Raw genomic sequence first — 21450 nt, 5'->3', positions numbered from 1 at the left:
ACAGTTTTGTCAGTAACAGGTGTGAAATGTGTCAGCGCTAGGTGTCTAGCTGGCTGCAGAGTAGTTATTTGTGTTGTGGAAATTATTGCATTCTTAATGCCTTGAACTTTGTCATTAAAGAATATTGCAAACTCATTACACTTGGATGTAGAAATGAGTTCTAAAGGCAGTGAAACTGGAGGGTTTGTTAATCTGTTTACTGTAGCAAACAGGACACGAGAGTTGTTACTGCAGCTTTTGATGATTTCAGAAAAATAACTCTCCCTTGTTCTACGCAAAGTCTGGTTGAACACACAATACCACTTCTACTACCACAACGATTACCTTCATATCTACTGATTTTTACTTGTGTCTCATAATTTCGACTTTTTATCTTATAACTCAAAACGTTTGTCTCTCATATTTATGGCTTACTTTGGGGATATTTTTTTGTTTTACTGGCAGAAACAGGCTTCCATAGGATGACAGGTGTATTTCAACAAAATATAAAATGAGGGCCCTGATGTTGATGAGAGACGATCAAAAGGGATCAACCAATGTAGGCGTTTGTGTCACTTCCTGATCTGCTACATATTTACTTTACTGGGATCTGAAGTGGGGAAAAAAAGAGAATTCAGAGAGTGTTAACATGCATTTTGGAAAATCTGTCCCTGATGGGGTGAATGTGTCTGCTTTGGTCTTCACAGCTTAGGAAATAACACACAAGACAGAAAGCAAATACTATTAATGTTTTATTTGATTTTCAGCTTTAAATCTCTCATGCTATGGCAAATACTTTCTATATCTATGACTTGGCACAAACAAACAGAAAACAAGGAAACTGCAGCAAACGTGTGTTTGATGATTGTTTCGGATATTCTGTTAGATGGAGGAGTGGTAGGCGGCAAAAATACTGATCAACTGGTGAAAAATAGCACTTTTTAAGCATTAAAATTCACAGAACTTGGATGAACATATGGCTGCCTTTGTATAACCCAGTATCCAGTAGTTTCAAGTGGAAATCTGTGCTTTCAAAGTCAAATGTCTAAAATGGCGGCGCCCTGGAGGCGGGCAGCCGGCTGCTGCAGTCACTCTGGACATGTTGCGTTATTCTTTGCATCTTGTTGAGATTTTCCACTGAGCTTTTTTTCTTTTTGTGAAAACAAATTTTTCTTCTTTTGGATGCCGTGCTGCTGGAAGGACTTTTTTTTTTTACATGTGTTATGATGCACGTCCATGACAACGAGAAAGTTGTGAACCTGCAGCCAACTGAGCTTTCCAAAGTCCAAGTAAGGCCTGGAATAAGAATCTGAATCAAGATGAGCTGAAGAGCAGACGTCTAGGATGCACAGATGCGCTATAACAATAGTATACCTTTAACAATATTTAATGCTGCGGCAATATATTATCATTTGGGGATAAATAAAGTTTGAATGAATTAAAATAAGTCACGTTTTATCAAAGAATATATATATATACATATATATATGTATCACAGAAGCAGCAATCCCCAGAGTATCTCAAGTCAAAACCGATAAGGATTTAAGGTTCAACTGTGACTGTGCAGCTGTCTTTGATGTCTCTGATAGAGGAGCAGTCGAAGCTGATATTGAGAGTCCTCTCCCCACTCTTGTAGGGAACAAAGAAGAACTTGACACGAACCCTGACGTTTGGCCGCAGGTTTGGAAGCCTGAGAATGACACAAAGGCAAAAAAGGAATCAGTTTGTGTGTAAAAGTCTTCATCGTCGGGCCTGTTCCAGATTCTGTGCAGGATTAAGGCTTTGATTAAAACGGTTAAACAGATTTATACAGCTGCTTACGGAAGCCCAGAGCGGACGTGGTACGTATAAACTTTTTTTTGATCGTTTTCTCGAGATAACGAGAAAATTTACCAATGGTTTTCGAGGCCCCTTTTTCTCCCCAGTCCGCCCCTGTTTATATGTCTTTATGTATTTCTGGCAAAGGTGTACCCATTTTTAACCCCCTTTCATTGAAAACTGAATAAAGTAGCCTATGAATCAAACATGGAATGTGGAGCGTTTGTGTAACAGTTCTGCTGTGAAAATGCACAAAGCAAATCCTGCTGGTGTGACAAGCATTTCGTTTTCTCGAGATAACGAGTTATTTATCTCGTTATCTCGAGAAAACGATAACGGCACCTCTCGTGCATCATTCGGTAACCATGGAGACGGCCTGGTCCCCTCAGTTGGTCACTGATGAAGTTGATCAGCAGGATCACGTAGGTGTAAACGCCTATTGAGCTGCAGTCGAGCCAATAGGCTTAAAGAAAGTTATCTCTACAAGACAAACAAATTGCGAACACATAAAACAAACATAAACAGGGGCGGACTAGGGAGAAAAAGTGGCCTCGAAAACCATCGGTAAATTAACTCGTTATCTCGAAAAAAACATTAAAAAAAAAAGTTTATACGTACCACGTCCGCTCTGGGCTTCCGTAGCTGCTTGTCTTCTGTAGTTTATTTAACTTTGACTTCTTTTTCTAACTAAAAACCTTCTATAAAAACTTCTAATAAACAGATTTCCATTTGAAGGAAACATTTCTGTCATATATATACAGCCCTGACTCACTGAAGAATAACATGTAGCTTTTTTTTTTTAACAGGGCTCATCTCACCCATGTGATGACATGAAACACGTGTACTCACTCGTACAGACTCTGCCCTGTAAAGAGGCCACTTCCAGAGACAGTCACAGAGCAGTTCGTCAGAATCTCTTTGAGCGGATTCATGAAAACCACCTCGGCAAACGTCTCTTGGTTCACTTTGCACTGACCAGAGTGCTGGAAAACAAACAATCAAAATTTGAATAACAGACTGGGAAACATCTGTTTTCTCTCTCTTTTTTTGTATGTTGTGTAATAACCTCCACAATAACAGTCATGTACAGTTTGGTTCTCAGCTGAACAGTAAAACTTGACATATTACACTCTATTTACTTAACTTAGTCTTTGTTAAATGAATAAAGAAACTGTGTTATATGTCAGGTGCTGCAGCTCATCTGTTCAAACATAAGCCGCATTCGGACAGAACAGTTCTAAGAACGGTCCTCCTCGAATTTCGTTCTAATAACTGTCCTTCCCCAGGGGAACTGTTTCAGTGTGCATTCTAGTGTTGCGCGGGCCCGCCCCAACCCGACCCATCACGCAGCCAACCCAGCCCGCCCGACCCGAAAGATTACACAATGATTTTTAACCCGACCCCACCCGACCCGCTTAAAAAAAAAAAATTTAAATGAATAAGTATTTATTTATGTAGGCCTATTCAACACAAATGAACTGTCCGCGGCCGCGCAATGTCAGAGGCTGCCAAAAGCTGCGCGCATTCACCCTTAATTTCCCTTGGATCAATACAGTTGCTACTCTAAAGTCTTGACCGCAGCACATCCATCTGACGATTATGGTTGTAATTCCACTTTTCGTTGCCACATCAGACACCCAAGCTCTGTGCATGTCATATGAATTTAGAGAGAGAGAGCTTCACGTGCCTGTTTGCTTGCATTCTGCGGTCTTCAGCATTGGTGCCGTGCGCAGGGGGAGAGAGAGCAAGCACACACGTGCAGACGCTGTCAATTGGCATTTTGCTGTCTCGGATGTGCGTAGGTGTGATTTTAACGGTGTAATTATGATAAGTGTCTGTGATCTCATCTGACCCGACCCGACCGCAACCCGTGGATTCTAAGAAAATAATGGCCCGACCCCACCCGGCCCGCGGGCTAGCCCGAGGGTCCCGCCGGGCTCGGGCCGGCCCGCGCATCACTAGTGCATTCGCACATGAGTCGGGACCTGATAGAGACTGATGCGTCTGCGACAGCGACGTGTTATTTTAGCGCCACATTCAACAACAAAACAAAACAAAACAAAACCCGGGAAAAGTAAGGAGAGAAGAAAAAAACACCACCAAGAAGCTAACATGGAGAGCGGGGAGGCCATCGTGTTCATGGTCTGCATGATGGTGATATTAATCATGGACGATCACATCGGGCGTCTAACATGGAGGCTGGAAGAGCTCACAGAGAGAGTCAGGAGACGCAGGATGGAGCGCAGGCCATACTTCTTGGTTTCATGAAGGAAGGAGAGCAGAGCGCCGCAGACAAAGGAGACCACGTGGAGGTTTAACTTATTAAACACGCGCCGGTTGTGTCTATGTCGTATGAGGAAACATTTCAGCCTGACAACATGACAAGGGGCGGAGCTACCGACCACCAAACACCTCTGTCAGATGTGTTCCTATAGAACCCAGAACAGACCCAGCTGAGGAGAAGGAGCTGAAATGGTTCCAGGAACTGAGGGCCATGGTCCCGAGTTCCTGTATGTGCGAATGCGGGAAAAAACGGCCCCGTTCCTGAAAAGGTTATAGGAACTGCAGAAGGTTCCTACAGTGGGAATACGCCTAATGTCTCCCATGAGCCTTATTAAGAAAACTATGGAATACCTTTTGTACCTGAAGATGAGACAGAAACTCGTGCTGCCTTTCATTTATACCTGACAACACCTGTCAGCTAATGCAGCAGATGTTCTTTAAGCACAGCTGGGTGACAGAAGGTTTTAGAGACAAACATACAGACAAGGAGAGACGGCAGGTTTTTGTACTAACAGTGACGGAGACTGGGGGGTCCTTCAACACGACGCAGTTCTCAGCCAGGAAAACATCTGCTGGGTTCTCTTTGTCCGTGACCAAGGCTGAAATGTTCATGCTCTTGCTCTGCATCATGTATTTATGGTAAGCGGAGAACGGGACCACGATAGGGATGGACAGATCTGGAGGACAAAACACAAGAGACTGAGACTTCAACATCCAAACATGCAGGAAGCTTCACATCTCAGCAACCGACACTGTGAGATACAGTTTCTATACCAGACGAATCTGCTTCTACAAGTCAGAGCCAGAAGAATCACCTTTCCCAGGCTGCAGCTTCTGCTCCGTCACCTCCTTCTGGATGTTTCCGACCGGCGTGCCGTTGTATCTGATTGCCTGGACGCTGATGTTGACGGACAGCAGCCTGGGCTTGCTGCTGTCACTGCTCAGCACCAACTTTAGCTTCACATCCTCACCGTTCACCGGCTTGGACACCTGCAGCACCACAGAATCAGAGGAATGAGACTAAGACACACGTGAAACTTTTTTATCCCGACGTTTATGTGAGTAGCAGGGATCTGCACTGGGAAAAATCAAAGTCTTACCAAGTATATTTGTCTCATTTCTAGTCAAAATATCTCATTACACTTAATATAAGACACAACTGCCTAACAAGTACTATTTCAGCCAGACATAGGAACTTGTTTGAAGACAATACATCTTGAATATCTTGTTAAATGAAAAAGTCTTGAAAACAAATAGTTTTGAGTCGGATTTCATATGAAACAAGCTTTTTTTGACATTTGAAGAGGTTTTTAAGCTAATTTCAAGATCACTTTTATCTCAAAAGTCCTAAATATCACATCTTATTTCAAGAAATCTTGACAAGCCGATTTTCACTCGTTCCATTGGCAGCAAACAGACAACAAAGTCTTACACTGAGATGAAATAGGCAGAAGAACGAACAGCTCTCTGTCACCTACCTCTTCAAATCGCAACGTCAGATGTGGTGGTGGAGGGAAGCAGGTTTCCACACTCTCACATATGGGCCTGTTCATTGAGCTGTTCATTACTATCTCCCCTCCGTTGTTTGCGTCCATTGTGCCGTTCATCACTATCTCTCTTGTGTTGTTTGTGTTCGTTGGGCCGTTCATCACCAGCTCTCTTGTGTTGTACGGCTTCAACGATCCAATCTCGTTTACCTCGAGGGCGTATTGGAAGACAAGCCTCTCCAATAATGTTCCTGTAAAGACGATAATTCAGTCGATCATGAAAGCCACATGAACTTGATGACATGAGACGACATGAAGTCACCATTTTGGTCCCGCATCAGGCCATGTGAAAGCTGAGCGGTTTGCGTAGGTAAAAATCAGGGCTGGGCAACGATTAAAATGTTTAATCTAATTAATCACATGATTTCCCTGATTAATCACGATTAATCGCATTTGTACGCAAAATCCAAAAATGAATTCAAAAGTAGTGTATAGCCTTTAGCATTTAGTTTTATTTTAAATGTGCTGCCATGTGAATGAAAGTGCCATAACATTTGTTGTGCAAACACACTTTTAACATCAGCATCTTTCTGTAGTTTTTATGTAGAAGCCTCGCTCCACTGCCTGTTTCCTTGAATGTCTTGCTGCTATCAGCTGGGTGTTTTGCCTTTAAGTGATATTTTAGACTGGAACTACTACGCTGAGAAGACAATTCCACTTGGCTGTAAATGCAGGAGTTTTTTAATTAAATTTATTTTGAAATACGTGCTTTTATGTTGAAACAAGTAAAACAGGAAGTAGCGCCGGTTAGCTCCGTGAGCTTCACACAGAGACCGAGGAGCACCTGTAGCGGTGATGTTACCTGCTAGTTTATTTTATTTTATTACTCCATGCTTCGTGGTGTTTGCTGTAACTGTATAAATGTGATGCAGAGGAGAAGTGGAAGTTAAGAAGCATGCTAAAGTGACCAGTATTACTTTGATTATTTATGGGTACCAGCGACAATGCTAAGAATGCTATTTCTTTAATGATTACAACAACTAATGTTGTCTTTTACTTTGTTTACTTAAACATTTAGTTCTACGGTGTTGAGACGGCGTTAATAAAAATCTGTGAAAAAGAACCGGAGTCTCGCATCCAATCAATGGGCGGCATATTGGCAGAGTTTACAGATGACTTTGGTTCTGTCGACTCCGCCGTCTGGAAGAACTTTAAAATGAAAATGGCCGAGTAAAAGTTCCGTACCCTTCTCCATGTTTGGTGGATCCGCCGATTACTTTCTTTTCCGGTTCCGCAGCAGACAGCAACAGACTTTTACAAAATAAAAGCCTGTGAGCAACAGACTTTTACGATAATAAAATAAATAATAAAACAGGGGTGGGTCCGTGGGTATAGTGGGTTGAGCAGGCGCCCCATGTAAAAGAGGCTATAGTCCTTGCTGCAGCTGGTTCGAGTTCCGTATTGGACTGCCCTGTACTGCGTGTTGTTCCCCCTCTCTCTGCCCCCTGCTTCCTGTCTCTCTGAACTTTCCTATCCATTAAGAGCCCAATAGCCCCACACAAAATTAATTTTTTTATCTTTTTTTAGATAAAAAAATAAAATAAAACCGGCGTTAATGCGTAATAAAATACTTATCGGCGTTAAATAATTATTAACGAGTTAACGCGATGATAACGAGTTAACTCACCCAGCCCTAGTAAAAAGATAAAAGAGCTATGTAGAAAATGCATATCTTTAAACTCATTTTAATGGCTGTACGATGCGAACAGCAGACATTTTTGCATCTGTGTGGGATCTGTTGGCCAGGCGAGCTCACCTTCTCTGTGCTTGTAGGTGTCTGTGACGTCCAGCCGCTTATTGGAGCCGACAGACTTGGTCGACATGTTCTGTCCGATTGTCCTGGGGTCAGAGTGTATTTTCACCTTTGAGCCGTCAGTTTTAACCTGATAAGATACACAAACATGGACACAACAAAGATAAAGAATCCATCTTTTCACACTAAAGGTCTCATTATTGACGAAAAAGGGATTTAAGTGAAGCTGTGGCTCTGCTCACTGACCAGCCAGGTAATGCGGTCAGCATTAACTTCGGCAAAGACAAACGGGACGTTGTATTTGAGATGCGTATCCCCGTTCAGGACGGCTGAGACTGAGGCTGGACCGCAGCGGTACACCCCTGCAGGTGAAGGGACGCAAAACAAATCATTAAAACCTTCCTTAAACAATCTTCAAACCTTTTACACTGGATATCATATAAACTTTGAACAGGAGGAGCAGGAAGCAACGTCATCAGAGAGTGAAATAAATGTGTCTCAGTTCAAATTTACGGAGACGAGTAACAGTACCATCACTCGTCTCCTGTGGAGTCGGATCCAGAACCTGCCAGCCGTCATATTTGCCGTTTCCTGCCAGGTCTGGTCGCTTCATCCATCCCTCCACCCAGACGTGGAAGTTCCTTAAAACACAACACAACATTCAGATTCTGAAGGAGCCCCGGAGCCTGAAACACAATACAGGAGAGCAGTGATTTGGAAAGATTTGGCTTCTGCAGCACCGGAGAACCTTCATCTGCTCACTGTAGATCTCAGATAATATTTCTAATCCTGGATCATCCCGGGTTTTAAAATAACAAACTTCTGACAGCACTCAAACATTCAGTTCAGGGATAATACTTTATTTAAACCCCCACCAGACAGGTTTAAAGTTTTGTCCCGATTTGAGTAAGATTTGATTCTGAAGGAAAAAATTTGTCTTTGCCTCCTACTTCATTTTAAACTCAAGCACCAGATACACATTTGACATTATTGGGGTTTAACAACACTTTACATTAACAGAATAACCTTCCACATAAGATCATTTCACCCTCCTACAGATTGGTTTAACAGTGAAAAAACATCTGAATAAACATTCGCAAACCTGGATGGATGGTCTGTTTTCTATTAGAAATTAGAAATCCTTTCATTAAAGGGATAGTTCGCCTCTTTTGACATGAAGCTGTATGACATCCCATACTAGCAATATCGTTTATGAACACGTATGTGATACGAAGGGAGAAAAAATAGTGCCAAGCGATTGTGAGGTCTGACTTTTTCCTGGAGAACGATTTTGTGATGCAAATGTATTACTCTTTTGAACGCATATTGTTTTGAGAAGCAAAACGCTTTATTTTTTAAACCCCAGCCAACTAGCCGGACTACCTTCGTCAAAACGAGGCTGGAACTCGGCTCACAGGACGCAGCAGGGGGTAAGAAAATGTTCATAAATGATATTGCTAATATGGGATGTCATACAGCTTCATGTCAAAAGAGGCAAACTATCCCTTAAACTTAAAAGACAAAAAATAAGGGTGGATGTTTTTTGTATTTCTCCTCTCTGCCACAAGAGGGAGTTAAACTGAACCACTGCGCTTTGGACTTGGACTTTGGATCGTTGGCCTCTAAAGATTCAGTAGGTGACTGAGTACAAAAAAAACTGGACTTGAAATTTTACTGATCAAGTTCTGTGATCAGAATCTCAAAAGCGACCCGAAATTTCTTTGATAAAAAATAAAGCTGAAATGATGATTTCGGGGGTGCATGGATAGAAAAATGATTTGCAAACTGGAGTTCAGGCAGTCAGGAATATTGATGATTAGATATAGAGATTTTAAAACAGTTGTGCAACGTGTTGAGACTCAAAGCAACAAACTCAAGGCTTTGTTTTCCTTTCTCTTTTTTCTTTTTTTGCCAGTGTATTTCGTCTATTTTAAAAATATTGTGGTCTGCAAATGACTTTTATCTGTCATATTTTACCATCTTAATCTGTTCTGACCTTACGTGCCCAGGGGACTACAGGTGGAAATTAGCAAATGCTGCTACAACCTGGCACAAGGTATCTCTTCTCTCACGATTAAATGCTTTTATGCATTGTCCCTGTTTTAAATAAATAAATAAATGTAAATATATATTGTGTCTCACCAGACGCTGTCACTGGCATTTAACTCTCTAAATCCCTCTTCACTGTAGTACGAGTCGATGGTCAGGTTGGCGTTGGTGTCGTGAGCGGATTGGAAGTTGCTGATCACACGGCAGGGGATTCCCAGCAGGCGCATCACTGGAACCAGAATAATTTTAAAGTGAAATTCTTGTCTGTTTCCATTATTCAGCACATGGTACATTCATTCTGAGACAAATTCTTTCAGTGTTAGAATAATATTGATACATAAATTCAAAGCATTTTGCATGTTAGAGTAGTTCTGAGTCCAAATATTAAACTTTAAAATGTGTCTTGATCGTGAAACTATGGATATTTCATCATCATATTGTATGTTATCCATCTTAAATGACAGGATTTTGACAGGAAAATGAAATAATTAGATATTTGTAATGTCTGAGAACAGGTAGATATCCTGATAGAAGATGTTTTTCTGGGTGTGGGTGCAGGAGATGCAGAATCAGACGTTACCCGAACACATGACCCCGGCGAACACCCAGCACTGTCCATATTTGACCGATTGGCAGTTGGAGTCATACCAGCGTTTGAGGATGGCATAGCTGCCGCTCCAGCGGGTGGGCGGGACCCCCCCAAAAAACCTACTTCCCCAATTTCCCTGCAGGACGCCACGGTCGTCTGAGCTGTTAATCTGGAAAAAAAACCAAGAGCAAAGATGTCATCCTCAGGCCTCGATGTCTGTTTGCTGCCTTGTACCCTGAAGGTGAACCAAAAGCTGTCATATTTCCAAATAGGATTTTAGGCAAATCGTTCAATTGTTGTTGCTTTTTCTTATAAATCCCTAAATATTTTAAACACGAGCCAAGCAGTCAAAGTAACACATTTTCCTCCAAATTACAAATAACAACCACATGGTGGAGCTCAAATAAAATAAAAACGTTGATGATTCATCCTGTTGGGATGGTGTGAACTGTGCATGTGGTAGACAGCAGGCAGTTTGTTCTCAGCTTGGAAATTAAGGGAGGAATTTAGCTAAAAGCTACTCAGAACAGGTGGGATAATATTAGAAGAGAAAGGTCTGTAACCGAACAGATCGAAGGGTTAAGGAACCACATTTTCTGTTGAATTTAAAGCTTTAAAATGAGGGATCGTTGTCTTCATTATTATCGTGTTAATTAGTCCTCCACTTTGGTCACCCCATGAGCATTTCTTCACTTTTGCAGCAGTCGATGCATCAGACACATGTTGCTGCACACCTTGTGACGTGGACAGAGTCGACAATTACAAACTCTTTTAGGAATCTTTATCAAAGGAGCCAATGGCACACTGGAAAAAAATCAAAGTCTTACCAAGTATATTTGTCTCATTTCTAGTCAAAATATCTCATTACACTTAATATAAGACACAACTGCCTAACAAGTACCATTTCAGCCAGATATAGGGACTTGTTTGAAGACAATACATCATGAATATCTTGTTAAATGAAAAAGTCTTGAAAACAAATTGTTTTTAGTCGGATTTCATATGAAACAAGCTTTTTTTGACATTTGAAGAGGTTTTTAAGCTAATTTCAAGATCACTTTTATCTCAAAAGTCCTAAATATCACATCTTATTTCAAGAAATCTTGACAAGCCGATTTTCTCTAGTTCCATTGGCAGATGTTTTTGCTTATTTCAAGCAAAAACGTCTTGTATTTATTGTTTTCTTTTCTTATTTTTTGAGGGGCATTTTTTCCAGGGCATCGTCTTAGGCTACTTGGTTTTCTTATGTTCTGGGTTTTCTTCTTGTCATCAGTTTGCTCCTCGCCCTTTAGTTTGCTTGTATCCTGTTTTATTTTGAGGATGGCACAGCTGTCTCTCCATGTTGTGATATGTACAGGTCGATAAACCTTCTTGTACTTGAATTTGCTGTTAAGGTTGTATTGTTGTATGCTGGATGTACAGTAGAGATATACTGTTTGTTAAGTATAACGCTGCTGCTGCTGGAGTTTTAACCCCGACTAAGAGATCTGAACACATCACAGCAGCTTTAAAATCTTTACTCTGGCTTCCAGTCAGTCACAGAATAGATTTTAAAAGCCTGCTGATGGTTTACAATCTGTGATATGTTCAGAGAATATAAAGCCAGCAGAGCTCTTAGATCCAAGGACTCAGGTCAGCTGGTCCAGTCCAGAGTCCAGACTAAACATGGAGAAGCAGCATTTAGCTGTTATGCTGCAAACAAGTGGAACAAACTGCCAGTGGAGATTAAACTTTCACCAAATGGAGACATTTTTAAATCCAGGTTAAAGACATTTCTGTTCTCATGTGTCTATGCATGAAAACTGCACGATATCTTTGAACTTATCTGGACTGTTGCTTGTTTTTAAATTCATTTAAATGATTTTATTTGTTTCTCTTTATATTCTTTTATGTATTCTTAATGCTTCTTGCACTCCCTGCTGCAATGCTTTTATTTTATGTAAAGCACTTTGAATTGTTTTGTACATGAAATGTGCTATACAAATAAATTTGATTTGAATTGATTTTGATTTATAACATAAATGAGTTATATGTGATGAAATGTGCTTTATAAAGAGAGTTCCCATCACACTGAAAAACCTGCTTTCACTAACGTCACACCCCCCCCAAAAAGTTGTCATTCTGGAGCATCCTGAAGTAAAAAATGTCATGCCAGCTTCTAAAAGGTTTGCGAGGAGGTGTGTGTAAGACGTAAAGAGTGTGTCCCACCATGGCGCTGAGCACGCGGCCGACGTAGATGGGGTCAGAGCGAGCGGAGACGTCTACAGCTGGATCACGCAGGTGCTCGTTGCTGACGTCCAGTATCTTCAAGCAAATCTTCACCATGTCCTCCTCAAACTGGACAAGAAGAGAGAAACTTAACTTTGTTCATGGAAACATCTGCAGGTGTTTCAGCATTTAAACTTCCCTTTGTAAAATATCTAAGCGGCCTTATTCACACTTAATCTGATCAAATGACGAGCCTGAACATCTGCATTTTAAATAAATTCACTGGAAAGCGATTGTTGTCTGACTGACTCGTCACTAACACAGTAAAACATACAACAGGTGTGTGTTCCTGTACCTGCCCGTAGTTCCAGCTCATTCCAGAGATGTAGTCTGCGCTTCCTCTGTAGATTATTCCTTGTTCGTTCATCACGTACTCTTTTTTCTGCTCCTCATCAGAGAGAAACACAGAGTCGTCTAAAAAGAAAATATTAAAGCAAACATATTAATATCAGCATGTAAATATCCGATGAGTTGAAATATAGAAAAACTATCAGAATAATTAAGTACCAAACATGATAAATATCAATGAGAAAGACGACAGTTTATAGAAAGACAGAAAGAGAAGACAAGCTTACCGGGACACCAGGGGTTGAAGAGCACCACCAGACTGGCCAGCACCTTTTCTTCGCCCCTGTGCTTCCCTGACAGCTTGTACTCCCCTATGGGGGAGTCAGCCGAGGGTGTAATGCTCAGAGTCAGGATGCCTGTTTGTGGGGAAGAGCTCCTCACGAGCTCTGCCTTCCACACCGCCTTGGCAGACGGGGAACGCTGTACTTTGTCCGGGATACCAAAACGTGACATCGTCCCCATGGCCTCAGACGGATATTCTCCTGCAGAAAGAAGCCACGGAGGGAGTCAGGCAACAATATTCTCTATGTATATATCCATCATTTGTTGTTCACTAGATGCCTGACAATGTGCCCAGGTCAAGGCTGCTAATGAAACATTTCCACCACATTAATAAGTGTCTTCACGTTTTGGAACAGCTGCACAGATATTGTATTTATCAAAACTTATTGTGGTAGTTAAAAAGCTTCTTTGGTATTAAGGTTCCGGGACGGACGAGATTCACCCCGGGATGCCGAAGCTTTGGATGTTGTGGGGCTGCATTGGCTGACACACCTCTTCAGTGTCACATGGAGGTCTAGGACAACACCTGTGGAGTGACAGTCTGTGTTTTGTGGACTTGGAGAAGGCTTATGACAAGGGCTGGGTGAGTTAACTCGTTATTATCGCATTAACTCGTTAATTATTTAACGCCGGTAAATATTTTATCACGCATTAACGCAGTTTTTTAAAAAAAAATTTTTTTAAAATTTTTTAAATTTTGTTGCTCACAGGCTTTTATTTGGTAAAAGTCTGTTGCTGTCTGCTGCGGAACCGGAAAAGAAAGTAATCGGCGGATCCACCAAACCTGGAGAAGGGTACGGAACTTTAACTCGGCCATTTTCATTTTAAAGTTCTTCCAGACGGCGGAGTCGACAGAACCAAAGTCATCTATAAACACTGCCAAGTTGAATTGTCTTCTCAGCGTAGTAGTTCCAGTCTAAAATATCACTTCAAGGCAAAACACACAACTGATAGCAGCAAGTCATTCAAGGAAACAGACAGTGGAGCGAGGCTTCTACATAAAAACTACAGAAAGATGCTGATGTTAAAAGTGTGTTTGCACAACAAATGTTATGGCACTTTCATTCATATGGCAGCACATTTAAAATAAAGCTAAATGCTAAAAGCTATACGCTACTTTTGGATTCATTTTTGGATTTTGCGTACAAATGCGATTAATCGCGATTAATCAGGGAAATCATGTGATTAACTATATTAAAAATTGTAATCGTTGCCCAGCCCCAGTTATGACCATGTCCTCAGAGTGATTCTGTAGGGGTTGCTTTGGTATGAGATACCGGAGTTGTTTTTGCGGGCTATTCGGTCCCCGTATAACCAAAACAAAAGCGGTGTTCACATTCTCGGCACAAAGTTGAGCTCATCTACGGTACATGTTGGCTTCCCATTGTCACGATCATGTTTGTTATTTTCATGAACAGGATTTCAAGTCATTGCCGGGATTAGGAGGGCATCTGGTTTGGGAGCCTCAGGGATGCGTCTCTGCTTCTTTGCAGATGATGCGGCTCTGTTGGCTTCTTCGAGTCATGACCTTGAGGTGAACTGGAGCATTTCGCAGCTAAGTGTGAAGCGGCCAGGATGAAAGTTAGCTCGGCATGCCCCAGGAGGAGCTGGAAAGTATCGCTGAAAAGTATCGCTGGGGAGAGGGATGTCTGACCTGTTGCCTCCGCAACTCAGCCGGGGATAAGTGTAATATAATGGATTGATGGATGAAATCATTTAAAAAGACCAACCTGTAGCTGCAGTGATGGTGAGAGGATGGAGGTCAGGGCTGAAAGGTTCGGTCAGGGTAAGAGTCAGTTGGAAGGGCTGGCCTCGCCTCACAATCAGCTGATTCCATGTGATTTCATGGGTGTTGTGTTCTCTGTTGTTGGTCAAACTGTGGAGGTCCACTTTTCTAAAAACTAAGACAAAAAGGAGAAAAAAGAGACTTTCCTCATTCTCTTTATCATGCTTTTAGACTTCAGAAAAGGTTCAGAATAGATTTATTGACATTTTGGGTTTGAAAACAGCTGATTTTTTGTAAGGCCACACCTAGGAAATTCTTCCAGGCAACAAAAGTCAGCTTTTAAACGACATCTCAGTGTTAATTGTGTCCGTCACACCCAGTGATATCAGTTAAATGATCTAGACAATCTGACGACTTTTAATGAGCAAGCTGAATGAACGGGACTTTCACTTGTTCTGCAACCTTTTTATGAAACCTAATGTCTGAACAGCTTCACACAGACACAGAGGGAGTGTAAAGTCCTTAATTCTCTTCAACATGACATATTGCAGCAGTGGTAGAAACCAGGACGAGATGATGACTAAAATCTACTTCCAGAAACAGGCTGATTGATATCGCCCAGGCCAGAGAAGAATAAACGCTGCGTGCCACAGCATGACCACTTCAGAGAAAACCATGATGAACCTGTTTGCTTTCAGCCTTAAAACAACAGAAGGTGTGGAAATCCTCGACAGCATGTGTGAAAGTTTCAGGCACAAACACAAACCTGATGCAGGGAGAGTTGGCTTAACAGCGGAAACCACAAAAATGATCTCTGAATGTTGAGTAGAGCGAAAACGGACCAAACAACTAGTTAACTATAAGTTAATCCATTGTAAGCTGATGCAACAGATGCATGGTTTTACCTCTCAAACCTAAATGAAAGAAACCCCCAACAATTATATATATATATATATTAGATATCGATGCACTTAAGGGCAAAGCCAGTCATTCACAATAAAAGCTGAATATTTAACTTCTCAAATAGTTTTTAGGTAATGTTTATAGCTTCTTTAGAGACTAAGGAATAAAAGGTTTTATTTAAAAGTTTTCCAAAAAAAATCCTCAATTTTTAGAAGTATTTTTTAACAAAACCTCAGGTTATAATGGTTTATTTAGTTGCTCTGAATCATTTATTATCATTATTATACTCACTTAACCAAAAACTTAGTATTCAGGAAGTTGAAAATGGGTCTGTGGCTCTTTCTTTTCCTTCCATTATCTTGCTGACGGATGGACAAACAGCACCCTCTCTGCTGTTACTTTCCTTTAGTCTTACATCTAGTGAGTAAATACATTTGATTTATATCGTTCCAGATGTTAGGATCATTTCCATCATCAGGCAGTGATTTCCCATCTTTGCTTGATGTAGATTTTCCCTCTGAACCTCCCAAACTAAACGAAATGAAGTGTAAATGTCTTATTATTTTTAAATCATTAGATAATTAAAGTGCGACAGTTTGCGAATGTTCTTGTTGGTTTCGTACTGTTGAACAATGGCCAGATGTTTTTTTTTTTTTTGCGTTATACTTAAACTGATGAGTTAAAGAATCCCCAGATTCAGAGTCCCTGGCAAAGTGGGATAAAACTGGACTGAATCTTTCAAATTTAAGTCAGATTTAGCCGAAATTTGGTGTGATATCTACTGAAGTAACTGTAGTCACTTAGTTTGTGTGTGTTTTTGGCTTCTATTTAACTTTGCTGAAGAGTAAACTCATTGTCTTTCTCACCTTTGTGGAGCTTTCAGTGATGTTTGCTCGTCTTTTTGTCGGTCAGCAGCATAAAAAACTACCAAACAAAATTTGATTTAATTAAATCCTAATAATGTTTGGTGGCTGTTCAGATTAAAAATCATATTATATGATTGTATGTTTTCCTTTTTGGCTTTAAGGTATTTATCATGTATCTATAATAAACACTGGACCTTGGAAACCGTTTCTCTTTGTTCATGCTTTTAAACCTGTTTAACGACACATCGATGGATCATGAACTCTTGAAGAATGTTTTCAGTATAATTTTAAGCCAGTGCTTTGGGCTTATTGACTGAAGTCCAGGTCACGGTGACAAGCTAGAGCACATCTGATATCCAGTTCTTTGTGCTGAATAAATAAAGGCATCCATCATCTACCTAATGCCGTTAAACAGATTTATTTTTTTCTTTTAGAAAACCAGAAAGGTGACTTGCAGCATGTGGACACGAGATTATTTTCACACTGAATGCTCTGTTTTAATGCTCTAAAAGAAAAGTCTTTCTTTCTTTTAGTGGTTTTAAATATCATTCACATAGCAAATACACAGCACCCAGTTCTGAAGTTTCTAACTCGGTCTAACAAAGAACCTCACAGAACATATGATGATGAAGTTCTAGCAGTCTAACCTACAGCACCTGTATAAAAAAATAAAAAATAAAATAAAATCTCTATACTTACCGGCCATCGTCTCTTCAGAACTTTCTCTCTTAACTTAAAAACAGATGAATGTGCTCTTGCAGGCTCTCAGCAGCACTCTGACAGGTGACTCTGCCCAGGTGGATTTTAAAACATGTCGCACCCAACGCGACTACGCAATGTGTGTCGCAATCTCAATCAGAGATTCTTTGGACAAATGACATCAGTGACTGAAGGCTCTGACACAGGCGGAGCACTTTGATGTTTTATTTCATTAAGAAAACTGGCCCAGGCTCCCTTCTCTGGTGTCCCACTTGTGTCTCACCCCTTTAAAGTCCTCGCTACAAGAAAGATCAATGGAAAACACGTCTTTGTGCGACCATCTCTGTAATCGTAAAGCCCAACGAGACCCCTGTGATTTTGGCCAATAGAAAAACATTTTTTGCCTTGACTCGTCAAAGTAAGAGACGACTCTGTGGAAGTCAGTTTGTAAAAGGAAATAAATGTCCCCGAAAATTAGAGTCCAATTCATTGAGAAACAATCAAATCCAATTTATCCAATTCCAAATGAGTCTAATTCATACAATTCAAAGTTGATTTACTAAAGAAATCAACAGACGATCATCCATCCTGAGCGTGCATGAAAGAAAAACTTCCCTTTAACAGGATAAAAATCTCCATCAGAACCAGAGGTCAGGAAAGAGGGGACAACAAGCACCATAACACCGGGCCAATGATACCTGCTGAGAAAGAGAAACACAAGTTAATGACAACAATAATGTCATATGTGCATGGAGAGTAAACAGAGCAGAGGGAGGAGAGTTTCAGGGTCACCTGAGCCATCCCCAACTATAACCAGAGAGTCTCTATTATGAGGAGAGGGAAAACTGGCGGCTTTTTCCGGGTGGTACTGCACTCTAAGGGCGCCAACGAAGCAGTGCAGAGCACGCCGAACTCTATGGTGGTACTATGAAATCCACCTTAGATGCAGCCATTGCTTTGGATATAATTTTTTATATTTTTTCATTTTAATTTTCCTAAAGGCAGGATAAATTATCCTTTCAAACGGCACTTGGTTTGATTTTTTAGACTCACTAGATTTGTTTAAAATACACATTTATTGTCAGTATTGCATCCCGAGTGACGTCACGCATGTGGCATCACTTTACGGCATGGTCAGTCCTAGCGCTGAGCTAGCAGAGAGGTGTTAGCTCAAATAGTTACAGATTTCAGCACAGCCCTTTTACATACTCTCTGACTAGCCTCTGGTTTAGCTTTGGTTGTTGTTAGCAGCACCAGGTTAGCACTCTGGCACAGTGGACGAGTGCCGTAAAGCAGCCGGTCGTAATCAGCCGTGCGTTCTTCAGAGTCCGTTAGCTAGATGCTAGCGGATACTGACTCGCAAATGCCAGACCTGTAAGAAAACAGAAAGCTATAACTCCCAGGTTATTGTACTTTCTATATAAATCCACATCCCTCTGTCAGAAATCACAGTATTATTTTCAGGTTTCAGCCGCTAGCGGGGACATTTTTTGAGTTATTAGCGCCAGCCCTATGGAAAATGGTCATTCTGCACTCGCTCGCCAGCGCCCCCAGAGAAAATCAACTGAACTGCGGCCAAATTTTTTATAATGGGGCGAATAGGAAGTGGAACGGCTGTCTGTAAAAGGGCTGTGGTATAACCTTTGTTATAGTTTTAAACCTGATCTGCTTCCTGAACCCAAACTGGCAGCTGGTCCCACAGAGAGGGGCCTGATAACTGAAGGCTCTGCCTCCCATTCTACTTTTAGAAACTCTGGGAACCTCAAGTAAACCTGAAGTCTGGGAGCAAAGTGCTCTGTTGGGAAAATATCCAGATGTGAGATCTTTAAGATATGATGGAGCTCGTTCATTAAAGGTAGGGTAGGAGATCCTGGATTTTGAGTCCAGCGAAGCTGCATTTTGAAAATATACAGGTAAAAAGTCTCCAACCCTTTTCTTCTCTTTCCCCCCGAAGGCACGCCTCTAGAGCACGAGCACGAAGGTGCACGAGCGCTGTTCTGACAGCAAGCATCGATCGTTGCCGTATTTAGTATTTAGTATATGCTAACTATATGTTTAATAATGCTAGGTGCTAGCCAAGCTGGCTCTAGTTTAGCTTCCTGCCAAGCTTCTGGACGCGTAATTCGTTCACGGAGCAGGGTACGCGCACAGGGGGGAGGAGGGGGAGGGAGGAGCAGATTGCAGTTTGATAGACGGCATCAGAATCCCATCATTGTTAACGGTCCGTTCAGTATGATTGGATAGTGTTTTTCCTGGATTGTACGTTCTAGAGGCCACTCAAACTTTTCATATTTGTGTAAAAAACTTTTAATTAATTGGTTGCAATGGGGGTGTGAAGAGTATTTCAAGAAATATGTAAAAAAAAATGTTCCAGAAAAAGATCCCCTACCCAACCTTTAAGAACTCTGCATGTGAGGAGAAGAATCTTAAATTCTATTCTAAATTTAACAGGGAGCCAATGAAGATAAACTAAAACTAGAGAAATATGATATTTCCTGCTAGTTTTCATCAGACAGCCCAATAATAAAACATTACATACACAATTATATTAGTTCTAGAAACCTGTTTATATGTAGCCTGGCTGACGCGTCCAAATCTTGATGAGATGGTGGTCTGGGAACTAGGTGTGCATTTTCACGTATTTGGGGCGTGGTTTACGAATGCCTAGAGCTGTTTATTGGGTGCTACGAATGTCTATCAAATGGCGTCTGGTTCTTCCCATGCTGCTTTGCACGCGATTCATAGCCATAGACTGTTTTTTGCTTATTACGTCGCCATGGTAACTCCAATCTTCAATAAAATAATAGCCCGCGAAAACTCATCAAGCCGGTCGTTTTGATATATATATTGTTGGGATGTGCGGGCCCATAGGGCCCGCATTAATGTGGACGGAAGAATAAATATATATATAAAGAGACACGTTTTCAATGTTAAATCCCATAGACTTTTGCCAACGGAATAGTAATAGGTGCCTTGCCATGCATTTGCATGGAGGCACTGCATAGCATTGCTTCGCAGTCCTCTCCTATGCAATGCCATGGCAGGCCCAAATAATTCTTTAAATTTGGTTACAGCATTTTCCGATAGACACCATTATGTAAATTTCTTCTCAGAAGCTGTGTGACCAAGTAATGTAAACTGAGAGGTTATCAAAAAATGGTCAGATCAGACGGGGTTATGAAGGAATACTGTAAACTGTTTATTCTCAATGCCATAAGTCATCGTGTGTGTAGGTCTGTGTACACTTTGAGAAAATCCAATTGAATCTAATATAGAATTAAAGTTCTTATCAACATCTACATTAATATAAAGGTCACCCACTACAATGACTTTATCTGTACTCAGCACTAACCCTAACCCTGAGATTTTTATCTCATAATTATGACTTCAAGTAAAAAAATCGTTAAAAAATCCCCAATGAGATAAAAAGAAAAAAGTATGAGATAAAAAGATCTATCTACCAGAAATATATGCAAAGTTGCGCATTTATAATGAGATGACTAATTTCCATAAATTTAATTATAATCAACTTATAATACTTTTTTCCCATACTTCTGTAAGTAATCAACTGAGGAAGTTTCATGGTGATTTCTATTATTTTACAATATTATCACCTGTAGTGTCTCTCCAAAAAGATGGAAATATGCGATACAAAGTCATACAATTTTAAACTTACACACCAAACGTGTGCAGAAGTTTCCTGGTAATACCTCATATTTTCATTTTTCTATCTCATAATTGTGACTTTTGCATCTCTCAAAAGTCCCACGATTTTTAATTTCTCTCATAATCATGATTTACTTTGGGAATATTTATTTTCAGGCGTAAATAAAAGAGGGTTTTGATGTTGATGAGAGATGTTTCTCAACTGAAAAAGGATATTGGGGTGACATATGGAGAATACATATGGAAAAAGTCAAAATCATAAGTGGAAATGTGCCATAATTATGACTTTTGTATCTCAAAACATCGTTTTGACTTCCGTTGGGGTTGTTTTTTTTTCTTTCTTTCACTGGTGGAATAACAGGTCTTTCAGCAGGATAAAAAATTGGGGCCGTCGTGACGTCAGCAGACGTTGCTCAATTGAATATTAAGAGTGGGCTGACACCCGGATTGCATACAGCTGTGTATGTGTGGTGGTAACTATGTCATGAATCACTAATGTGAAACTGACACAGAAACTGGGTTTGTGTGGGATAGAAATCAGCTTGACATTTTCTCATCACATGAGTCAAAAAGGGAGCCATTGTGCATGGAATTAATAGGAATAATATATTTGCTTTGGAAAAAGTGTGTCTTCACCATGTAAGAACATATACACAAGATGCACAGAGAGCAAA

General features: G+C 40.7%; 1 protein-coding gene across 1 annotated transcript; it reads right to left on the bottom strand.

The window, feature by feature from the left end:
* Nucleotides 1-740: 740 nt before the first annotated feature.
* Nucleotides 741-18963, bottom strand: LOC142376701 (protein-glutamine gamma-glutamyltransferase E-like). The gene is made up of 15 exons (XM_075460170.1): nucleotides 17111-18963; nucleotides 14647-14817; nucleotides 12862-13116; nucleotides 12582-12700; nucleotides 12227-12355; nucleotides 10010-10187; nucleotides 9523-9658; nucleotides 7912-8021; nucleotides 7627-7742; nucleotides 7384-7510; nucleotides 5559-5818; nucleotides 4896-5070; nucleotides 4594-4757; nucleotides 2647-2780; nucleotides 741-1669 (listed from the first exon to the last, which is right to left on the bottom strand). Exons 1-15 carry the CDS (start codon nucleotides 17115-17117, stop codon nucleotides 1522-1524), a joined length of 2229 nt encoding a protein of 742 aa, XP_075316285.1. The 5' UTR covers nucleotides 17118-18963; the 3' UTR covers nucleotides 741-1521.
* Between the last annotated feature and the right edge of the window lie 2487 nt (nucleotides 18964-21450).

The sequence above is a fragment of the Odontesthes bonariensis genome, chromosome 3 (genome assembly GCF_027942865.1).
Source record: "Odontesthes bonariensis isolate fOdoBon6 chromosome 3, fOdoBon6.hap1, whole genome shotgun sequence".
In the NCBI taxonomy this organism is placed as follows: Eukaryota; Metazoa; Chordata; class Actinopteri; order Atheriniformes; family Atherinopsidae; genus Odontesthes; species Odontesthes bonariensis.
This window is presented reverse-complemented; position numbering and strand designations above follow the sequence as displayed.

Bases quoted from the DNA above. Each gene is read 5' to 3' on its own strand.
- LOC142376701 (XM_075460170.1), bottom strand. The intron at 5,819-7,383 runs GTGAGCTCGCCT...TCGTCTTTACAG, and splicing joins CACCTACAAGCACAGAGAAG to GAACATTATTGGAGAGGCTT. The intron at 2,781-4,593 runs GTTAGTACAAAA...TTTGTTTTCCAG, and splicing joins ACCCCCCAGTCTCCGTCACT to CACTCTGGTCAGTGCAAAGT.